Source organism: Bubalus kerabau, chromosome 4 (assembly GCF_029407905.1).
Source record: "Bubalus kerabau isolate K-KA32 ecotype Philippines breed swamp buffalo chromosome 4, PCC_UOA_SB_1v2, whole genome shotgun sequence".
In the NCBI taxonomy this organism is placed as follows: Eukaryota; Metazoa; Chordata; class Mammalia; order Artiodactyla; family Bovidae; genus Bubalus; species Bubalus kerabau.
In genome coordinates this window covers 130008525-130029471 of record NC_073627.1, presented here as the reverse complement: position 1 = coordinate 130029471, position 20947 = coordinate 130008525, and the positions used below count along the sequence as shown (strand labels likewise).

Below are 20947 nucleotides of genomic sequence, written 5' to 3'. Positions count from 1 at the left end.
TATATAATAGAGATCACAACCAAATCAAGTGGAGGATCCCAGGCTAGAACCTCAGTAGCCTACCTCCCAGCCCCACACCCTTTCTGAAACACTAGTCCTTGCATCACCAAGTCCTGACCGTTTTTTCTTTATTATTTCTCCAGTCTGTACCCTTCTTTCTGCTTGGTTACCTCCTGCAGCCCAAGCCCCCTGGCAGTCTGCCTGGACTGCTGCAGTACCAGCTGCCTCATTTGAACTCTGTCTCTGGCCCCCAGGCCTGTCTGCAGCCCACCTGACTTAAAGTGAAGATTCCAACAGATTGCAAACTGCGTGTCTCAGACTTTCAGGTTGACTGGTCAGCAGTCTGGTTTTCCTTGTGGAGACTAATCTATTTAACAAAAATAGAACATACAGTAAAGCAAAATTAAATATTTCTAATCATGGGGATGCTTGCATCTGCAAATGACCAGGAAAGAAGGGAGGTTCAGGGTGGGGGCAAAAAGCTTAGAGGAGGCTCCGTGATTCTTGGATTTAGAGCTACATGGCCGCTCACCCAGGAACCCGGGCAAGGACCCCACTCACTGGCCCCGCCAGATCCCCGCTCCAGCTGTGCTGATGAGAAGTGGCACCATCGAATCAAAAAGCCTTTCCTCACTTCTCCGCTTTCCGCACGCCTCACATCCCAGCCCCCTCTAGGCCCCGAGGAGTCCACCTCCTTCCCAGCTCTTCTCTGTCTGTGTCACCCTTATCTCTCACTTGGATTCCGCATCAGCTGCTAACTGACTTCTTTGTCTCCAGTCTTGCTCTCGTAACCATCCATTTTCCACACAGCAGCCAAAGTAGTTTTTCTCCCCCCACCCTTTATAGAGATATAACTGACAAATAGGAATGATATATATCTAAGGGGTACAATCTGATGATTTGATGTATGAATACATTGTAAAATGATCACCACAATCAAGGTACTTAACATAGCCATCACATCACAGATTTACCTTTTTCTTATCTTTTTTAGTCATGAGAACACTTAAGCTCTACCCCTTCAGCAAGTGTCAAGTGTTACAGAACAGTATTGTCTGTGTCTTCTCCCAATTTCCACTCACTCTAGGGTTGGCTATTGGCAGAGCTGACAAGGAGGCTCGGAGACATGGCCCACAGAGTCCCAGGTCCAGCCACACAGAGCCCAGTGGACCAGGGCAGCTTGGATGCTGAGAGACAATAGAAGTAATGGGACAGCCCCTCCTCTAGCTCTTCCCACTCTGATTGGAAACACCCTCCCCCTGCCCCGCTTTAAGAAGAGATTCTCATCCATCCCTTGAGCCATTAAAAACTAGGCATTTTGAATTTCTCTTCAGTTTCATATTCCTGAGAAGACTGACCAGGCCACTGTGCTGAAACCAGCTCCTGCAGGCTGCCTAGAGCCAGTTGTTAATGGTTGATCGCTTGAAATCTGCCTTGGTGGGAATATTTACACTATGGAAATTGGCAAACACTACAGATCAGCCCCCACCCCAAAAAGCCAGTTTAACAGTTACCAACACATTCTTGACTCCTTCTTCTACCTACCTCCTATTCCACTCCTCCTTCTTCCCCCTAGCCCAAGGCTGCTTGGGACTCACTCTCACCCCCACAAAGGGCTAATTTTCTGATCAGTGACTAGTTTTTGAAATGAAGGCAGGGTAGTATGTGGTCAGAAGATTGAGCTTGAAGTTAGACATGTGTAGGGTGAGTCTCAGTTCTACTGCCTCTAGATGTGACCCTAGGCAACTTTCTTCTCAGGCCCTCAGTTCTCTTATCCTTAAAATGGAGATCATAATAATAATACATGGTTCATTCCATTGAGGTTGTTGTTGAGAATTAATTAATAAAGGAGAACCCCGGGAAAAAAATCTTAGATAACATACACAAGTGTTTTAGCAGAGCTAAAAATAAGTTAAAGATTGTTATCACTGCATGTTCTGCAGAGAAAAACCTGAGACAGAGATGAAAAGGGACTTGCCCCAGCTTCCCTTTCTGGAAAATGGCAGAGCACGGCCCAAATCTACCTCTCAGACCCCTTGTTCATTGCTCTTTCCATTCTTCTAAGTTGAGGGGGAAATGTGCTTATGCTTGCCCAGATCCTTGGCTCTTATTCAGGAAAACTCTAAGCTGTCAGTAAAACTTAATCTATTCCAAGAGGGAGTATTATTTTGTTGGTGATGATGTTGCTATTTTTATCTGTAAAATATGTGCCTCCTTATAATAGCCTTTCAGTAAAGTTTTCCTGTTATTAAAGTAATGCATGCTCATTAGAGGATATTGGAAAATATTGAAAAGTAAAAAGACAAAAAAGCCATAATCCCACAACCCAGGAACAACCAATCAACCCTGAATATTCATTGGAAGGATTGATGCTGAAGCTCCAATACTTTGGCCACCTGATGTGAACAGCTGACTCATTGGAAAAGACCCTGATGCTGGAAAGATTGAGGGCAAAAGGAGAAGAGGGCGGCAGAGAATGAATCTGAGCAAACTCTGGGAGATAGTGAAGGTCAGGGAAGCCTGGCGTGCTGCAGTCCACAGGGTCACAAAGAGCTGGACATAGCTTAGCGACTGAACAACAACCCCCTTGCCCACTCCACTCCATGCTCTTCTTCCGCTCAGCTCCACTGGCTCTGCTTTAGCTCCTCCCACTTCCCAATCTCTTTCCTGCCTCAGGACCTTTGTACTTGCAGCTCCTCTTCCCAGGAGGAAACTCTCCCCTCACTCTAACTCCTTCAGGTCTCAATGCAAATGCCATCTCTCCGGAAGTCCTCCTTGATCCCCAGTCTAATTGGGGTCTTGCAGTTCTCTCTTGTACTACCCTGTTCTTTTCCTTTATATCACTTACTGTAGTTTGTAATTATATATTTATCAGTGTATTTATTGTTTAATGTCTGTAGCTCCCACCAGACTGCCAGCTGCACACACTCTAGGACCACATGAACTTTGCTCACTCTTTATCCATTGCCTGCCTGGCACAACTTTGACATATAGGTGCTCAACAGTGCTGATTGATTCAATGTGTGTATCATAAGATTTCACCATGCATCTGTCTCACTTTAGTGTTTCCTTATTTCTTGGATATCTCGTTCATATCTGATAGTTTGCTATTCTAAATAAGCTTGACTCTTGTATCATTACAGGAAGAAATGAGAGAGTTGGTCCCACCTCTCTTAGGCCAGCCAGCCAACCATCTTCTCTTGGTCTCCACTGTTCTCCGCTTCACTAAACCCTGCCTTAGACCACCACTCCCTCTGTGGCTGGACACCACTTTAACCCTATGGGCCATCTGATCACGATCCCTCAGAAGGATGCCCCTGCAGTTAATGGCACCAGCAGAAGGATGGCAGTGGACAGGGCACACTTCCCATCCTGCCCCTCCTTTTAGTTCACTGCAAACCAGCTGCTGAAGACTCAATGGATACATCAAATTTTCCTCAAGACTTAGGTCTATCAAAAGCATTTTTATGTAAGAAAATATCTTAAATAGTATGCAAAATATGCCTTATCTTATAGCCCAAGGGACATGCAAGGAAAAACGGAGTATTTTTCACCTTTGCAGAACATGTGGGTAGATATACCCAGTTTCTCGGTATTTCTCTTTTATGCCCTGTCATCCGCTGGGAAACAGAAAACACCTTCTTCTTCAAACCTACATGATGAGGAGCTCTACTCTTTATGGGAAATCTGACCAGCAATATAACCCCCAAATTTTCTCAAAGTCCTCGTTATTCATTTGAGACCAGTGTTGTCCTAGGTAAAGGGCTGGCAGCAGAACAGCCTACAGTGGTCTTGAATCATCCACACAGACAGTGATGGGCTGGCCAGGGTCCCCCAGCACCCTTCAGCTTCCATCTTCTTAGAGATTTTGCTGTCTGTGTGGCATGTCAGGGCAGATCTTGTTTCCCCACAGCATAAATCAAACACTCAGCTGATCATGTTTGCTCACATCTCCCAAAGACGAACACAACTGCCTGGAGACAAGAGCGCAGTTAGAGCCGTATTAAAGACAGAACGCCTTCCCTAAATGCATGTGTCCGGCTGAGACTGTGTCCCTTAGTGGGCCCAGAGTTCGTGAGATTAGGCTGAGCCAAGCAAGTCTTCCCTTTTTGTAGCCTTCAGCTCCAGCCCGGCGTCAGATAATTTTCCAGGCAGGGTGTCCCTGCCCTTTAATGTAAAATTGAAAGAGATTAAAAAAAAATTTCCAATGTAGGGCTTGGCCTGTGCAATTCATAAACTGTTGTTGGAATAAATTTTATTCATGCTTAGTGGTGAAACATTAAAGATGAGCAGTGAAAACAGAATTAATTTTTCTAAGAGGGTACCACTGAATCTTACTGACTGCAGGAATCCTTAGTGTTCATTTTACTCTCTGCTGATTTTTCTGGGGATTCTCAACTGACATCATGGTGGAATTTTGCAAACTCAGATTATCTGGAGGATTATAAGAGTTAATCTTTGTGTGCAGCAATTCTGGGTTTTGCTTTTTTCATAATTGTCTTCTTTAGTTCTCACAGACAGCAGCAGCAGTTCTCACAGACAATCCCAAGAAGTATTTTTCTTCCTATTTTTCAAGTAGGAGAATTGGTGTTCAGAAACATTCAAGGACTGTTCAAGGTCACACTGGTGGCTAATTTACTCTTGTCTGTTGAATGCAGAAACTAAAGTCTTTTTTCCATATGTTATCCTATGTGTTCTGAAGATTCCTCTAAAAAAGAAAATTCAGCTTTATGTGTCCCAATTCAACCTGAACTGTTTGGATCAGCTTTTATGAAACAGATTGCTGTCTTTGACATGAGCAACATCTCTTTCAGGAAGAAGAAAATTCCTTATAAACTATCCACTTGGGGTTTTACCTCCATTATTTTATTTGCATTCCAAATCAGCTCTGTGGTCATTCTTATAAGCTCCTTTGGAAGTTAGAATCCGTTATCAATCAGCATGCAGTCAAGAAAGCAGAAAGCACTTCAGGCATTTCAGAGGGAGATTTAATACGGGGAACTGGTTACAACTTTGTTGGAAGGGGTGGAGGAGCAAGTCAGGTAGGCACTGTCACCAGAGAGAAGTATTTACAGAAAATGACCAGGCCCCTTGGGCTGCAGGAGCAGTAAGTGGACTGGTGTTGCCACTGCCTCTGACATGCCTGAAGTACTTTCTGTTTTCTTGGCTGCATGCTGATTGGTAATGGATTCCAACTTCCACGGAGTCTTTAAGTGGCCACAGAGCAGACTGGAAATGCAGATAAAATAACGGAGACCCCAGCACTCTGGCCTCTGAGGCTCCTGCCAGTGCAATTTCTTTTGCCACTGGGACCCCAACACTGCTACTGAGCAGTTAGCCAGAGCCCCGATACACACACTAACAGTGCGGAGCTGCTGGGGCCCTGGACACCTGCAGTCACTCAGCTCCTGCTGCTGCAACCAAAGAAGAAAAAAAAATTAAAAAAGCTTTTCCCTGCTGCATACTTTCTAACCCCCTGTGAATGCTTCTCATTAGCAGAACCTAAATAGACACCAGCTGGCAGGGGCTTCTGGGAAGTGTGGTTTCTGGGCTGTGGGCCCCTGTGACACAGAGGAGGACATAGTAGAGTGAGTGTGGACTGGGAGCCGACAGATTCCAGCCCCCACCCCAGCCACAGTTACCGAACACCATTGCTTTGGAATGTAATGCGTCACGTGGTTTGGTCTCAGGTCGATGGAATGATCCTCTGTTACAGCCTGGACCACACGCAACAAAAGCTTAAGGAGAGTCTCAGCATTTCTATGTACATAAAGAATATGCGTGTGGGGAGAAGAGCAGAAAATAATCCCTGATCAAGCTGGGGTTTTAGAAACCAAAGCCGGCCCGGCTTTCCTGGCTAAGATGGCTTTCCAGGCCACCGTGAAACCAGAGTCTAGTTGCCATGCGGACTTGACTCAGAACCCATCGCCTCTGTTCCCACCAGTTATCGCTCAGGCTCCTTTGGTTTGTGAAAAAGAGATTGTTCCAGTGACTTCTGATGGCAGATGTCTTAGGCCAGGTTACCCATGAAACAGACTCTGAGACAGAGATTCACATATGGGAGGTTTATCAGGGAGGCTCTCAGGACAAAACCAAAGAAGGGAAGCAGAATTAGGGAGACGGATGAGCTGAGTTGGGCGCAGCGGCAGTCCCGGCCTCAGCCACCCCTGGGGGACCTCTGGAGCCCACGGTCCTTCACAGCTGCCCTGAGCAAGGGGACTCAAACTGCTGTGTGCCTTCACTTTGACCAGTGGATGTAGGCTGAGCCCAGGGAGGGACTTAACCTTAATCGTCACCCTTCGAGCAACCCAGCAGCAGCCAAGATGCTAGGGAAATATGTCTGTATCCTGGGGACATCTGGTCATACACCACGGTGCTCACCACATACCCTCCCAGAGGATAGAAGTAGAAGGGAAGTGTCTGCTGCCCGGCCACAGTGCTCAGGCACCTTGGCGATGCACTCTGGACTGGTCAGTGGGAGAGTGTGACCACCACTGTAGTCTAAGTCACTGTCATTTCACACCTGGATGACCAGATGCCTGAGCCTCCCTCCCATGTCCCTACTCCCACTTTCTCTCCAAGAACCAGAGCAATCGTCTCAAATCTTAAATCAGATCATATTACTTCTTTGTTTAGGTTCCCCACCCTCATGTCTGTTCATTGCACTCAGCATCCCCTCCAGAGCCCAGTTGGGGCCCCCAGACTCTGCCTACCTTACCTCGCTCCCCCTGCTGGCCCTTTCTGATCCTTCCCACCCAAGGGCCTCTGTCTTGGCCTTTCCCTTCGCCTGGAGTAGCTGCCTCTTGCCGTGCAGGCGTCAGCTCTTATGTCCCCTCTTCAATGAGGTCTTCCCTGAAAGTGTGTTAGTCGCTTAGTCATGTCTGACTCTTTGCAACCCCATGGACTATAGCCTGCCAGGATCCTCTGTCCATGGCATTCTCCAGCAAGAATACTGGAGTGGATAACCATTCCCTTCTCTAGGGGATCTTCTTGACCCAGGGATCAAACCCAGGTCTCCTGCACTGCAGGCAGATTCTTTTACCATGTGAGCCACCAGACTCTTTCCACCGCCCAGGTGCTGCCTTTTGATTTTCTTCACAGCACTCTTGAGTAACTGATGTGACCTCATTCATTTATTGGTGAACATGTTTTGCCTGTCTGTCCTAATCATATGTAAAGGTCTCTGAGAGCAGAAATCAGCACCTAAAAGAGGACTTGGCCTGGAGCAGGTAAATATTTGTGGAATGTTGTGAGTTGAGCACCTGCTCACATGGAGGACATCCATCAGGCAGAATTTCATGAACATCACCTGGTGGGCTTGTGGCCTTCCTCACTCACGTCCAGTCTTATCCAGGTGGGCTTGGCTGGGACGGTGGTCCCCATCCAGTCAGCCATGGTCAAGTTTGCAGAGTTGGCATCAACTGTCAAACCCAGCAGATGCCATGGTCACAACCTTAGGAGAGAATCACATGTCGAATCTTCCTCGGAAGGGGGCTTGGCAAGCTTCACCGCCCTTCTCTGGTGCAGACCCTCGACATGGCCAGTTACCCACCCATGTGGCCACAGTACTCTCAGTTACCATAGTCACAGAGCTCTGAGGTTTCTCCCTTTGAACACACAGTGGCCCATGTGGTTTGGGAACTCAGTCACTTAGAGGCTGATGTTTCTGAGCTGTGAAGCCACCTTGGCTTAGGGCCCAACAGTTTACCCCTTTGCCAGCTAAAATCATGTGATGTTGAAAATGTCTTCCCAAAGGTTGGAAAGCTTCTTGGTGCTTGAAATCTTTTTTTATTTCAGCTCTCTGCTATGAAGTATATTTAGATAAAAATTACTGGTGCCATTTACTGAGTGCCTGTTGAAGACCAGGAGCTGTGCAGGGTCCATAACTCAGGTGCTCAGGGACTTGCCCGAGGGGGCCCTGAACCCAGCTTCGAGATACTGAGACGCTGGCCTCCTTCCACTACATTACCTGAAAAATTGAGATAGGAGGAGCTCCTGTTTACAAACATAGTTACTGTGAGAAAAATAAAATATGACAGACCTTACTTCCAAGATGAACTAGTTTTATCTAAAAAGTAAAGGAGAAAGGAAAAAAAGAAAAAAACCCAAAAGTGAAAGGAAATTCTTTCTCCCGTCCTGTATTCCACTCCAGTATTATTCCATCCACACATTGAATACCTTTCAATATACTTTTTTCATTTAATAAAGAGTCCTCAGAATTTGTCCACATTTTATATCCAGAGCTCTTTGGAGTTCTTCAAAGCTTGGCAGAAGATGGGTGAATTAGTTAGATGTCCACCTCTGTCAAACAAAGAAATGTCCTGTGAACAATATCTGCATCTTTTCCACCCTTGCAAAGTGGTCCATTTGCATAAAAGTGATCCTTTGGAAGATGTTCTATGTTTTTCAATCATCCCTAGAAATAAAATCACAGCTCCTGTCTCACCTTACGCTGAAGTGTTTTCACACTCCAGGGAATTGCTTACCGTCACCTGAATATAGAATTCAGTGGGCGTTAGTTTCAAACTGATACTACTCGCAGCTGTCTTCAGGATTTCAAAAAGGTGTCAAAGTAGCCTTAGAACGTGTCTCTCATTGCGACAACAGGTTAAGTGATTCTCTTTGTTCCAAAAGCTTCAGGGGCTCAGACTTTGGATTTCCACCATGGGAAGACATGTACTTTCTGTCACTTTCTCTTGAGAATTGCATAGAATCCATGGTATCGTCTGTGCTGTTCCCTGATAATGCAAGCTTATTACTGCTCGTAAAGCTGTGTACCCTTAAGACAATTCATTTTCTTAATTTCATGTTAATGGAAAGAATGGAAGAGATTTATTTCTGGATCGGAAACAACATGCTGTGGTAAAGTTGCACAGGCCTTAAAATCAAACTCGGGTTTGAATCTAGCAGCCTCACTGGCAATGACCTTGGCCTAACCTCCTTCAATCTCAGTTTCTTGATCTGTAAAATTAGAATCATCCCCCCTTTCCGCTCAAGTGTGTCATAAACGCTCATTGATATGACCTGTGTCAGTTTCCTTGCACGGTTGCAGAATTTTAGGTGGACCGTAAATAGACAAAGAGAGACCACACCCTCTCTAAATTTATGTTCCTGGCTTATTTAGCCCAGCATATGGAAGCCGGGTATCAGCCAGCAAAGCAGATGCAGCAGATGACTCTTGTCTTTAGCTCCTGGGGTCCCTAATGAGGGATGCTCAGCTGCCTGTGACACTAGTCAGGTCTCACTGGCTCAAGAAGCTTAATTTTGTGCTGCCCCATAGCCCAGTTATAATTGGGGCTGACATCACCACTTGCGAAGGACTTACAGAAACATTCTCTGTCCTTAATAAGAAATACAGGCCTCGACCCTGTATTCCTGTATCCCTTCTGACCCTTCAGATAAACAGCCTCAGCAAAGACCAGCATCTTTATGGGTGGGGCATGGAAGCAGAGCCAGGGCCAGGCACCAAGGGCTTCATCTCTTCCTCCATCTTTCCAACCACCCTGGAAGACCCTGTCCAGGGCACATGGGTGTTTAATAAATAGTCATGATGATAATGATGGTGCATATCTTGGCCTTAATATACATGTGTTGGTTTCATTATTTTGTGCTCCTCAAATTATCCAGATAAAGTCACAACCATTCTAAAAACAATTAGTTTAATTTTGCATCTGTGGTTCCTCAGGAGTCTGCTCTTTCTCCAGTAATAATTGCGTTCTACAATTAATGAATTTCAGTTGAGATCACTAGTGTTCGGGCTAATATGGCATTTCTTCTTTGTTCTTGTTTGTTTTGTTTTTAGGGTCAAGTTGTATTCCGGAACGGGGAGAGAATGGGGACCATTAAATTTACTCAATTTCAAGGTAGGCTTTTTTTATGCTTATTCTTTCTAGTTGATGAATTCTATATTCAGAGATGTTGTGTTTATGCAATAAAAGATGTCAGAAGAAATGAAAGTACAATGTTCCAGATAAGAGAAGGCAAAGTCAATAGAAAATACTCTGTGAAAACATTAGTTTCAACTTATTTAGAATATTTTTTCTCAACTGCATAATTTCTCAGGGCTATTCAGTCTTTCCACATGACTCAGGCGCATGAATGTATGGGGAGTGGCAGTTAAGTCAGTGCCAGTATTCTGAGGAATCTGGCATTGTTTTAGCTTTTGATTACAGAGATTTTCAAACAGACACTAAAGTTGAGATAATAGCACAGTGAATCTCATGTACTCATCACCCAGCTTCAACTGTTTTCTCTGTTTTGCCAGTCTTGGTTTATCTTGACTCGCCCCATTCCCCACCCCCCATTTTTTGCTATAATATTTTAAAACAGCTCCCAGACATTATCTCATTTCAATCTATAAATATCACAGTATGCATTTCTACTAGATAAGGACTTTTTAAAACATTACCGCAATACTATTATTGTACCTTAAGCATTTAACATATTTTAATATGCTTATTCCAAGTCTATGTTGCTCCTCTAATTATTTTGAAAATGACTCTGTAATTGGTTTCTTAGGGAATCCACACAAGGTCCACTCATTGCATTTGATTGCTGTGTCTCTTTAGTCCCCTTTAATCTGTAACCTTCCCACACACACTATTTTCAGGCCATTTTTGTTTTATTTTGTTTTAAGAAAACGAATCATTTGTTCGATTTTCCTGGTGTCGGAATCAGAAGGGACCTCTGCAGCCATTCAGACAATGCTCCTCATGTGACGAGGGGGAGATGGAGGCCCATAGGGCATCTGTGAGGAGCTGGGCCAGGTGTTCTGCCTGGAGGAACCTCGATTCAGCCTTTGATGGTCATTAGTAGGGTTGTTAGGCAGAACCATGAGACAGACCATTCATTAATGCAATGTTTTTCAGTATCTGAATGTTTCTGGAAAATCCAGAAATGAGCAGTGCCTTCTGTGTCCACTCATTTTGAGCAGATCCCAGAATCATCCAGGGAAAAGCAAAAAATGAAATCAAGTTATTCAGATCCATTCAGGCAAATCTCAACCAGATTCAGCTCAATCAGGTGTTCTCTGGTACCACTGTTCCATAATGCGACTTTGTAGATTTACCCATTTGTCTTCCCGTGGCGGATAATTGAAACGCATGTCAGCTTTCTGGTGTGCACAAAAGATGTAATTTTAGGCAAACATAATTATTTTTCCATTTGTTAAGTCTTACTTCTTCATTGGCTGAACAATGTAAGCATCTTGGCAAAGATATACTTACTTTTTTTTTTGAGTGAGTGATTGCAACTAAATTCTCTTGTCACATTTCCAGTTCTCAAATTATATCGTTCTGGGAGAATATTTTGTAAAATATTGATTGGCCAATCACAGCTACAAGTGAATGCCAATTTTATTGCCTTTTTTTCCCCTGAATGTTAGGATTAGACACCAACTCCAATGACTGGTTTTAGGCATTTGTAAAGAAAGCATTGTAGCAAACAGCAGTTCAGAGGTGAGTTGAAAACCATCTGAGCACAAGTCCAGTGTATAGATAGGCATGTGACTCACCACTCTGAGTCACATGCCAGTGTCCTCATCTATAAAATAGGGATATGATCCTGTCTACCGTCTTGGGATGTGGGAAGAGCTACATGACACGGCACAGAGAAACATGTGCATATCTTTCCTGCTCAGCAAGTAGTAGCTATCATGATTAGCTTTTACTCAAAAATTATGATACTTGCCTGGGACAAATCCACATTTTCTTGGTGCGTTGAAACCTTCTGGGTGCCACTTTCTCTGCCTACCCTGAGCATGCGTGTGTGTTCAGTCACTTCAGTCGTGTCTGATTCTTTGTGATCCTATGGACCATAGCCCACCAGGCTCCTCTGTCCATGGGATTCTTCAGGCAAGAATACTGGAGTGGGTTGTCGTGCCCTCCTCCAGGGGACTCTTCACAAGCCAGCGATCAAACCCATGTCTCCTTATGTCTCCTGCATTGGCAGGCAGGTTCTTTACCACTAGCACCACATGGGAAGCCCGCCTACCTCTTAAGAGATGTTCCCAACCCTTAATGACATGTACGGTGTCACATGTGCAGGGCCTTAGAAATGATTTCACCCCACTACTTCATGGTATAAATGGAGAAACTGAGGGAAGGGAGGTGTTCCACCCAGGGACACGCAACTGGCTGGTGGCAGAGCAGGGACTAGACCTCAGCTTTCCCCAAGTGCCAACCTCTTCGTGCTCAGATGCACACTTGTGCCCAACTGTCCTCCCTTCGCCACTTTAGTGTCCAGCTTTTATTGACTGTCAGAGCCGGGCCTTGCAGATACTCCCATTTACATGTTTTTAAAACAGACACTGATTTTGTTGGCAGAGCATACCGTGCTGGGAGCATGTTCACATCAGCACAACAGTTTTCCAAATTCATAGGATCTCGGATGTACCTTACTGCCAGGATGGAGAGGCACTGATTTGTTGAGTAGGCTGCCCAAGTTGGAAGGTCTCCTGGTTATCATCTTATTTCAGAGGGGAAACTAAAGCTCAGACATGGGAAGGAACTGGCTTTGGGGCAGTGAATTCGTTCCTTCACTTCTCTGGTTCACTTCCAAGATAGGCTGGCCTAGACTGTTTCTGGGACCTTTCTGGAATTGTACCCAGAGGGTGGGCCTGACCTCTATCTTGGGATTCAGTCAGTTCAGTTCAGTCACTCAGTCGTGTCCGACTCTTTGCAACCCCATGAATTGCAGCACACCAGGCCTCCCTGTCCACCACCAACTCCCGGAGTTCACTCAGACTCACGTCCATTGAGTCAGTGATGCCATCCAGCCATCTCATCCTCTGTCGTCCCCTTCTCCTCCTGCCCCCAATCCCTCCCAGCATCAGAGTCTTTTCCAATGAGTCAACTCTTCACACGAGGTGGCCAAAGTACTTGAGTTTCAGCTTTAGTATCATTCCCTCCAAAGAAATCCCAGGGCTGATCTCCTTCAGATTGGACTGGTTGGATTTCCTGGCAGTCCAAGGGACTCTCAAGAGTCTTCTCCAACACCACAGTTCAAAAGCATCAATTCTTCAGCACTCAGCTTTCTTCACAGTCTAACTCTCACATCCATACATGACCACTGGAAAAACCATAGCCTTGACTAGATGGACCTTTGTTGGCAAAGTAATGTCTATGCTTTTCAATATGCTATCTAGGTTGGTCATAACTTTTCTTCCAAGGAGTAAGCATCTTTTAATTTCATGGCTGCACTCACCATCTGCAGTGATTTTGGAGCTCCAAAAAATAAAGTCTGACACTGTTTCCACTGTTTCCCCATCTATTTCCCATGAAGTGATGGGACCAGATGCCATGATCTTCGTTTTCTGAATGTTGAGCTTTAAGCCAACTTTTTCACTCTTCTCTTTCACTTTCATCAAGAGGCTTTTTAGTTCCTCTTCAGTTTCTGCCATAAGGGTGGTGTCATCTGCATATCTGAGGTTATTGATATTTCTCCCGGCAATCTTGATTCCAGCTTGTGCTTCTTCCAGTCCAGCATTTCTCAAGATGTACTCTGCATATAAGTTAAATAAGCAGGGTGACAATATATAGCCTTGACATACTCCTTTTCCTATTTGGAACCAGTCTGTTGTTCCATGTCCAGTTCTAACTGTTGCTTCCTGACCTGCATATAGGTTTCTCAAGAGGCAGGAATATAAATTTAAGGGACAAGATCTGATAGATAGAGTGCCTGATGAACTATGGAATGAGGTTTGTGACATTGTACAGGAGACAGGGATCAAGACCATCCCCATGGAAAAGAAATGCAAAAAAGCAAAATGGCTGTCTGGGGAGGCCTTACAAATAGCTGTGAAAAGAAGAGCAGCGAAAAGCAAAGGAGAAAAGGAAAGATATAAACATCTGAATCCAGAGTTCCAAAGAATAGCAAGGAGAGATAAGAAAGCCTTCTTCAGCGATCAATGCAAAGAAATAGAGGAAAACAACAGAATGGGAAAGACTAGCGATCTCTTCAAGAACATTAGAGATACCAAGGGAACATTTCATGCAAAGATGGGCTCGATAAAGGACAGAAATGATATGGACCTAACAGAAGCAGAAGATATTAAGAAGAGGTGGCAAGAACACACAGAACTGTACAAAAAAGATCTTCACAATCCAGATAATCACGATGGTGTGATCACTCACACTCACCTAGAGCCAGACATCCTGGAATGTGAAGTCAAGTGGGCCTTAGAAAGCATCACTACAAACAAAGCTAGTGGAGGTGATGGAATTCCAGTTGAGCTATTCCAAATCCTGAAAGATGATGCTGTGAAAGTGCTGCACTCAATATGCCAGCAAATTTGGAAAACTCAGCAGTGGCCACAGGACTGGAAAAGGTCAGTTTTCATTCCAATCCCAAAGAAAGGCAATGCCAAAGAATGTTCAAACTACTGCACAATTGCACTCATCTCACATGCTAGTAAAGTAATGCTCAAAATTCTCCAAGCAAGGCTTCAGCAATACGTGAACTGTGAACTTCCGGATATTCAAGCTGGCTTTAGAAAAGGCAGAGGAACCAGAGATCAAATTGCCAACATCCGCTGGATCATGGAAAAAGGAAGAGAGTTCTAGAAAAACATCTATTTCTGCTTTATTGACTATGCCAAAGCCTTTGTGTGGATCACAATCAACTGTGGAAAATTCTGAAAGAGATGGGAATACCAGACCACCTGACCTCTTGAGAAACCTTGGGGTTACTAGATCCTAAATTGCCTCATGCCACTGACCTCAAAAAAGGCTTCTCAATGAGGTCGCTATGCTGTTTTCTGCTGTGCCCTTCAAGTCCTCCCTCTCCCTGTCTGTTTCTCTCTCCCTTACCTCCTGCCCTCTTTTAAGTGGGGACAGTGGCACAGCAGAGCTGACTTACAAATAGCCAGCCCCAGCAGTGGGGCTCCCTTTGCAGAGACACCCAGGCTGCCTCAGTGCTCGCTGGCAGGATCTTGGAAGTCGGCCCATCCCACCCTCCCTCTGAAGACCTTGAAAGATGCTGTTTTTGGCTTCTTGTTTATAAAGTTCCTGGTGCCTTCTAAACCCTTTTATCTGTTGTAGAGAAAGCATTTAGTAGGAGGCTCTGTTACCGTCTTTGTAAAACTAAAACACAAAGTAGTTGGAAATGGGAGGCAGTTTAGGGAAAAAGATGAAAAGGAGAGCCAGGAATCCACGGTCCTGCTCGACTTTTTTATTCCAGAAGTGTAGGGTTGGTATCGCAAGAGCGTGGCACACAGTAGACCCTGGTGCAAGTTTATTGAATTAATCTGCAGGCAAAAGACCTGAATTCAAGCCTCTGCTCAGAAGTTTACCAGCAATGTGACCCAGGGCAAGTCACTTCATCTCCCTAAGCCCCAGTTCCTTCTCTGGAAAATGGATGACGCTAATGCCAACCCTGCCTGTCCCCTGGGGCTGGACTGTATGAGATCTTGCTCTATAAATTCTGGGTGATAGGAAACTAGTCACCTCACTAGCATGCTGCCTCATTCCTGACTGGCTGTTGGTAAATGTTTGCTGAATTGGTGAGTGATTCAGCTCATGGAATTTTGAAAGCATGTGCATTTATTTGTGGTCTCCAGTGGCTTGAGTCTAGGCAGAATGTCTGACAAACAGCGGCTGGTCTTGACCACAGAAACATAAACCAAACCTACCTCACAATGGCGGCCACTGCTGTCCCAGGCTAGAGAAATGGACTTTTTTTTGCAAACTTAGGAGTGCTGGATAGACAGAACTACCTCTAAAATAATGTGTCAGGGACCTCCTGGTCCCTCTTGAGGGTGAAACATTTTGAATCCAGAGAGGGATTCAAAGCCCAAGCATGACCTTCCTCACCCCTGGCTTTCCTCCATTCACTCCATTATCAAGACTTCCCAGGGACCTTACCTCCCAACAGGACAATCCTAGAGGGGGCAGGTGTGCCGGATGCCATCATTGTCCCACCCGTAGTCCCTGAACACTCATGGTTCCAAACAATCACCTTAGTAAGAGCACCTGTACTTTTCACCCTGTGCAAGGAGCAGGGCCAATATCCAGGGAGAGAATGCTTCCAGGGCAGCCCGGAGCTGGGGATGGATGAGGAGTAGAGGATAAATCCCCCAGTGTCCTTCCTCCCTTGGTTGGAAACTCCCAAGAACCCCAAGGTGTGTCTGCTCTGTCTACTGAGGTCCCCATGGAATTGAGCCTCAGCTGGGCTCTCAGGAACCTGCTCATTAATGCACCTTGCCCTAGCTCCCTTCCCTTCCCTGTCTCACCACCCCACATTCTGTTAGAGTATTCAAGGATCACTCCCAAATAAATTACATGCACTCTCTCTTGTCCCAGGCACCCTTCTGAGGGATCCACCCATGGCTGTAGGTAAGGCAGGTATTAGTATCCCCTCACCACACACCTGGGGTGCAGTGGGCCTAACCCCCTTTCAACTCCCAAGTTCAGAACCCCTCCCTCCAGGCCATTGCTGACTTGCACCAAATCACATATAGATAAGGATGAATACTAGGGAATTGGCACTTTTTTTCCCCATAAGAGAAGAAAGAATCCATGTTACTAACGAAGTCTAAACATGGCTCAGAATTTGCAGCAGGGAAGGAAGTTGAGTGAAGCCATGATTAGAGCCTTGTTTATGCTGTTCTTGGTGAAACCCCAGCATCTGCTGCTCTAACTCACCACCCCTGCCTTCATTAGGCCTGTTTGTAAGAATTCGGTGAATGACAATCTGCTTGAATTCTGCACTGCTTCTGTGCAGCATAAAGGACTCAGACTTTGGAGTTTTATACTTCAGCACCTGATCTGAAAGAATGGGGTCTTCCACCATCTAACGACATAATTGTCATTCAGAAGGTACCTATGAAATGCAGGCTTGTCCTCCCCACTTGCAAACATTAATTACCATTTGGTCTTCAGGGTAACAGATATGGTTCTATTCAGTGTGCGTTTCCTGAGCATCTGCCAGGTGCTTTTCCAGCTCCTCTGGGAAAGCCAAGTTGAATAAGATACGGCCCCTCCCCACAGGGGCTTCATAATCTCCCTGGCCAAGTGCCAGTGCCTATAAAAGAGGGAAGATAATTTCCAAGAACCTACTAGAAAACTTTCGGAGCTAGTTTGACTCCAGTTTGAAACTCAAGGCTGATTTTTAATATCCTTTTCCTTCTGTGAAGGCATGTATCATAGCCCTCTTCACTAAGCCGTGGGTTTTGAAAGAGCAGTTTGTTGGACTGCCTCTCAGCTTGACGTAGTTGAGTGGAGACAGTCCACTAAACTGCAGGTTACACCTGAAGGGTTGTGGGTCAGCAGAAATGGAAGGACACGCGTGAATATGGGCTCTTTCAGGCTGGAAGTCTGACCCTGAGCTTGATGCCTCTCATCCTCATGATCCAGGGCTTATTTTTCTTGGAGCTCAAGGAAGATGGCTTGGAAAGACAGAAGTATTTAGCAGACCTTGTCTTTCATTGAGCCACAAACTCTCCATGTTGAGGGGAACCCTGACTTTCCTTTACAGCATTGTCTCTGCTTGAAGGCCTCCGGTGACAGGGAACTTACCTCCTATCATGTGGAAAGTTTATGAGTTTCGAAGCAGGCATACCTAATCATTGCTAGCCATGCATTGTGGCTTAATCTTTCTGAGCCATCTTTTAGCACTTATTTTAACACATTATTGACCAGGGGATTTTTGCAGAAACTAACACCTGTGGCTGGCGATTTGTTACGTAAGTGAGTATTGAAATATCTCCTGTGAATAACAGTTGGCTAAGAAAAGATGTGTTAATACCTCTCTGGTCAATAACGAGTTGAAATAGTAAAATGAAAGGTTTTCCTTGCTTAAAAGTAATGGTGAGAATCCACTGACATGAGGCTGTGAATGAGCCTGGCTCAGTGACTAACGCAGATGAGAGCCATGACAGCTACGGGCTTCCTGCTTCTCTCACGGACACTCTTCACAATGATCCCAGATTTACCATGTCCAGAACTGCTTGAGCAAGGTGCTGTCTTGCTTCCTCAGGACACACTTCACACTCCTCATTTCATGGAATGTTCTTATCACTGGTCCATGGAAGCCCCTCTGCTTGTTTGTCTATACCTTTATTTCCCTTATTTATTCTCATCTGCCCCAAGAAAGGCAAGCATTCTAAGTGTTTAATGCATATCTTGTGTTTGTATGTGTCCTTGCAAAATGTGTATTGCTGTTTTGTGTGCATATTTTGACTCTGCATCAAAGCAACTGGATGTTTCTTTCTTTTCCCACTCAGTACTTTGTTTTTAAGCTACTCCACATGGCCGAGTGTACATCTAGGCCGTGGCCCTCACAGGACATAGCCCTCCACTCCCCTGATGACACCACCTAGATCACCTTCAACTCCCTGCCTCCACACATAGTGAGTGTCCTCGGACATGTTCCCTATGAACCCAGCTGGGCGTTTCTTGAGGACAAATGCCCACGAGCTGAATTGTGGGGTCAGAAGGGGTGTCAACACTGAACATGCCTAAAATTTGCCAGACAGCTCTCAGAAATGTCCCTACCCACGCAGCTCCTATCAGCATGAGGAATTCCATGTCCCCACCTCCCACCCTCAGTTTGTGTTTCCCATCTCTCTCATTGTTTGCCAGTCTGAAGATATAAAGTAATATTATACTGTGGTTTTAAGTGTCATTTGTCCCTGATTACTGATGAGTTTGGGCATTTCTTCCTGTGCTTGTCAGCCATTTTTTGTTAATTGTCGGTTCTGATCCTTGGATCACTTTTATTTTGAGGGTATTGCCTTTTTCTTGTTGATTTGCAAGAGTTCCTCACATAATTTCTATTTCAGCTTCCTACTGAGGCTTTTCAGAGAAGGCAATGGCACCCCACTCCAGTACTCTTGCCTGGAAAATCCTATGGACGGAGGAGCCTGGTAGGCTGCAGTCCATGGGGTCGCAAAGAGTCGGACACGACTGAGTGACTTCACTTTCACTTTTCACTTTCATGCATTGGAGAAGGAAATGGCAACCCACTCCGGTGTTCTTGCCTGGAGAATCCCAGGGACGGGGGAGCCTGGTGGGCTGCCGTCTATGGGGTTGCACAGAGTCGGACACGACTGAAGCAACTTAGCAGCAGCAGCAGCATTGGGGCTTTAGGCTTTGTCTCTAAACTTAAAGTCCCTTATGAACGGAAGTTCTTAATTTTGATGTGCTAATTTTCATTCTTTTTTTTTTTTGACCCTATGGTTTGGGCTTTTTAAGTTTCTCAATGGTCATTTCGTGGCATCAGCATGGCACAGGGGTACTGAGATGGACAAGACATAGCCCTTGCCATTAGGGAACCTTGGTCTAGTAGGGGGCAGACACAGGACCCCCACCTGAGTGTTATAGGTGATAAGGGCATTCAGAGGAAAGTCTGAATCTGCTCCACTTGGCAGATTCCAGGAAAGCTACCTGGGAGAGGCAGCGTTCAAGATTAACTCTAAAGGACCAGCAGGAGTTAGCCAAGAAGAAGTGAGGAAAGGTGTTCTAGATGCAAATAACCCATTGTATCTGTGCATGTTCTGTGTCTCCTCAGGCATTCAGCTTTTGTCTCTGGGACAGTTTGCATAAATCAGTGGACAAGTCTACCCTTGGCAAGATTATTATACTCCTGGGGCATTTGGCCAGTGTCCACTTAGCCTGTTAAAAATCTCAAAACAAAAGTCGACGAAGTTAACCTATTCAAAATGTGGCAATGGCGTACCGTTTGTGCTAGAGACGAGTTGAGGGGAGGGCTCCAGGCCCAGGGAGCCCTCTCTGCCTGGTGCTGCTGAGAGGTACTGCTGAGACCTGCTTGCGCCCCATGGGAGGACAGTGGCTGTCGAGGTCCTGTCCACAGGCAGTGACCAGACTTCGCGGGATGGGGTGTGTGCATGCATGCTCAATCGCTCAATTGTGTCCGACTCTTTGTGACCCCACGGACTGTAGCCTGCCAGGCTCCTCTGTCCATGGCGTGGGTGGGTCAATGAAGTAAAAAATCACTTCCCGAGGGATGGCTGGCCAGCCCGGAGAAAAGCAGAATCAAGACTCAAAATCGCCATGTCCCTGTCTCTGAAGCCTGGTCAGGAGTAGGAGTGGCTATGATGTGTGACCCCAGGCAGAGCCAGGACTGGGAGAGGAAGTCTTAAGATGCACGCTTCAGTTTGGAGTGAGGAAGACCCTTCAGAGCAGTTGCAGAATCGTGGAACAAGAGCAAGAGGGCACAGAGATTTCCACGTCTAGCCCACTTGTTTTATCAACACCCAGGCAGAGGAGGGCACTTCCCCAGGACTGGTTACCGAGAAGATGGCAAAACCAAGACCCCTTCCAGGGGCCCTGTCCTCCAGCCAGAGCGCTTTCCTTTCCCTGAGTCCTAGAATGGAGTAATTTTATAGAATCTTTGACTTTCGCTGAGCCAAGGTTGTCTTTTGTTTTACATCTCAGAGTTTTACATTTCTAGATGTTTACAACAACAATTAAACCTTCAGTTCAGTTCAGTTCAGCTGCTCAGTTGTGTCCGACTCTTTGCGACCCCATGAATCGCAGCATGCCAGGCCTCCCTGTCCATCACCAACTCCCGAAGTTCACTCAGACTCACATCCATTGAGTCAGTGATGCCATCCAGCCATCTCATCCTCTGTCGTCCTCTTCACCTCCTGCCCCCAATCCCTCCCAGCATCAGAGTCTTTTCCAATGAGTCAACTCTTCGCATGAGGTGGCCAAAGTACTGGAGTTTTAGCTTTAGCATCACTCCTTCCAAAGAAATCCCAGGGCTGATCTCCTTCAGAATGGACTGGTTGGATCTCCTTGCAGTCCAAGGGACTCTCAAGAGTCTTCTCCAACACCACAGTTCAAAAGCATCAATTCTTAGGTGCTCAGCCTTCTTCACAGTCCAACTCTCACATCCATACATGACCACTGGAAAAAAGGACACATATTCTTCCCTCAGGCTTCCCAGGGGTAGCTCAGTGGGTGAAGAATCTGCAGGAGATGCAGGA

General features: G+C 45.7%; 1 protein-coding gene across 1 annotated transcript in view; it reads left to right on the top strand.

Moving 5' to 3' along the window:
• The window catches only part of GABBR2 (gamma-aminobutyric acid type B receptor subunit 2), a 372735-nt gene that overhangs the window by 262534 nt on the left and 89254 nt on the right, over window positions 1–20947 (top strand). Inside the window, exon 8 of the mRNA XM_055578611.1 lies at window positions 9803–9863. Coding sequence (XP_055434586.1) covers window positions 9803–9863 — 61 coding nt within the window. The remainder of the gene's footprint in view (window positions 1–9802; window positions 9864–20947) is intronic.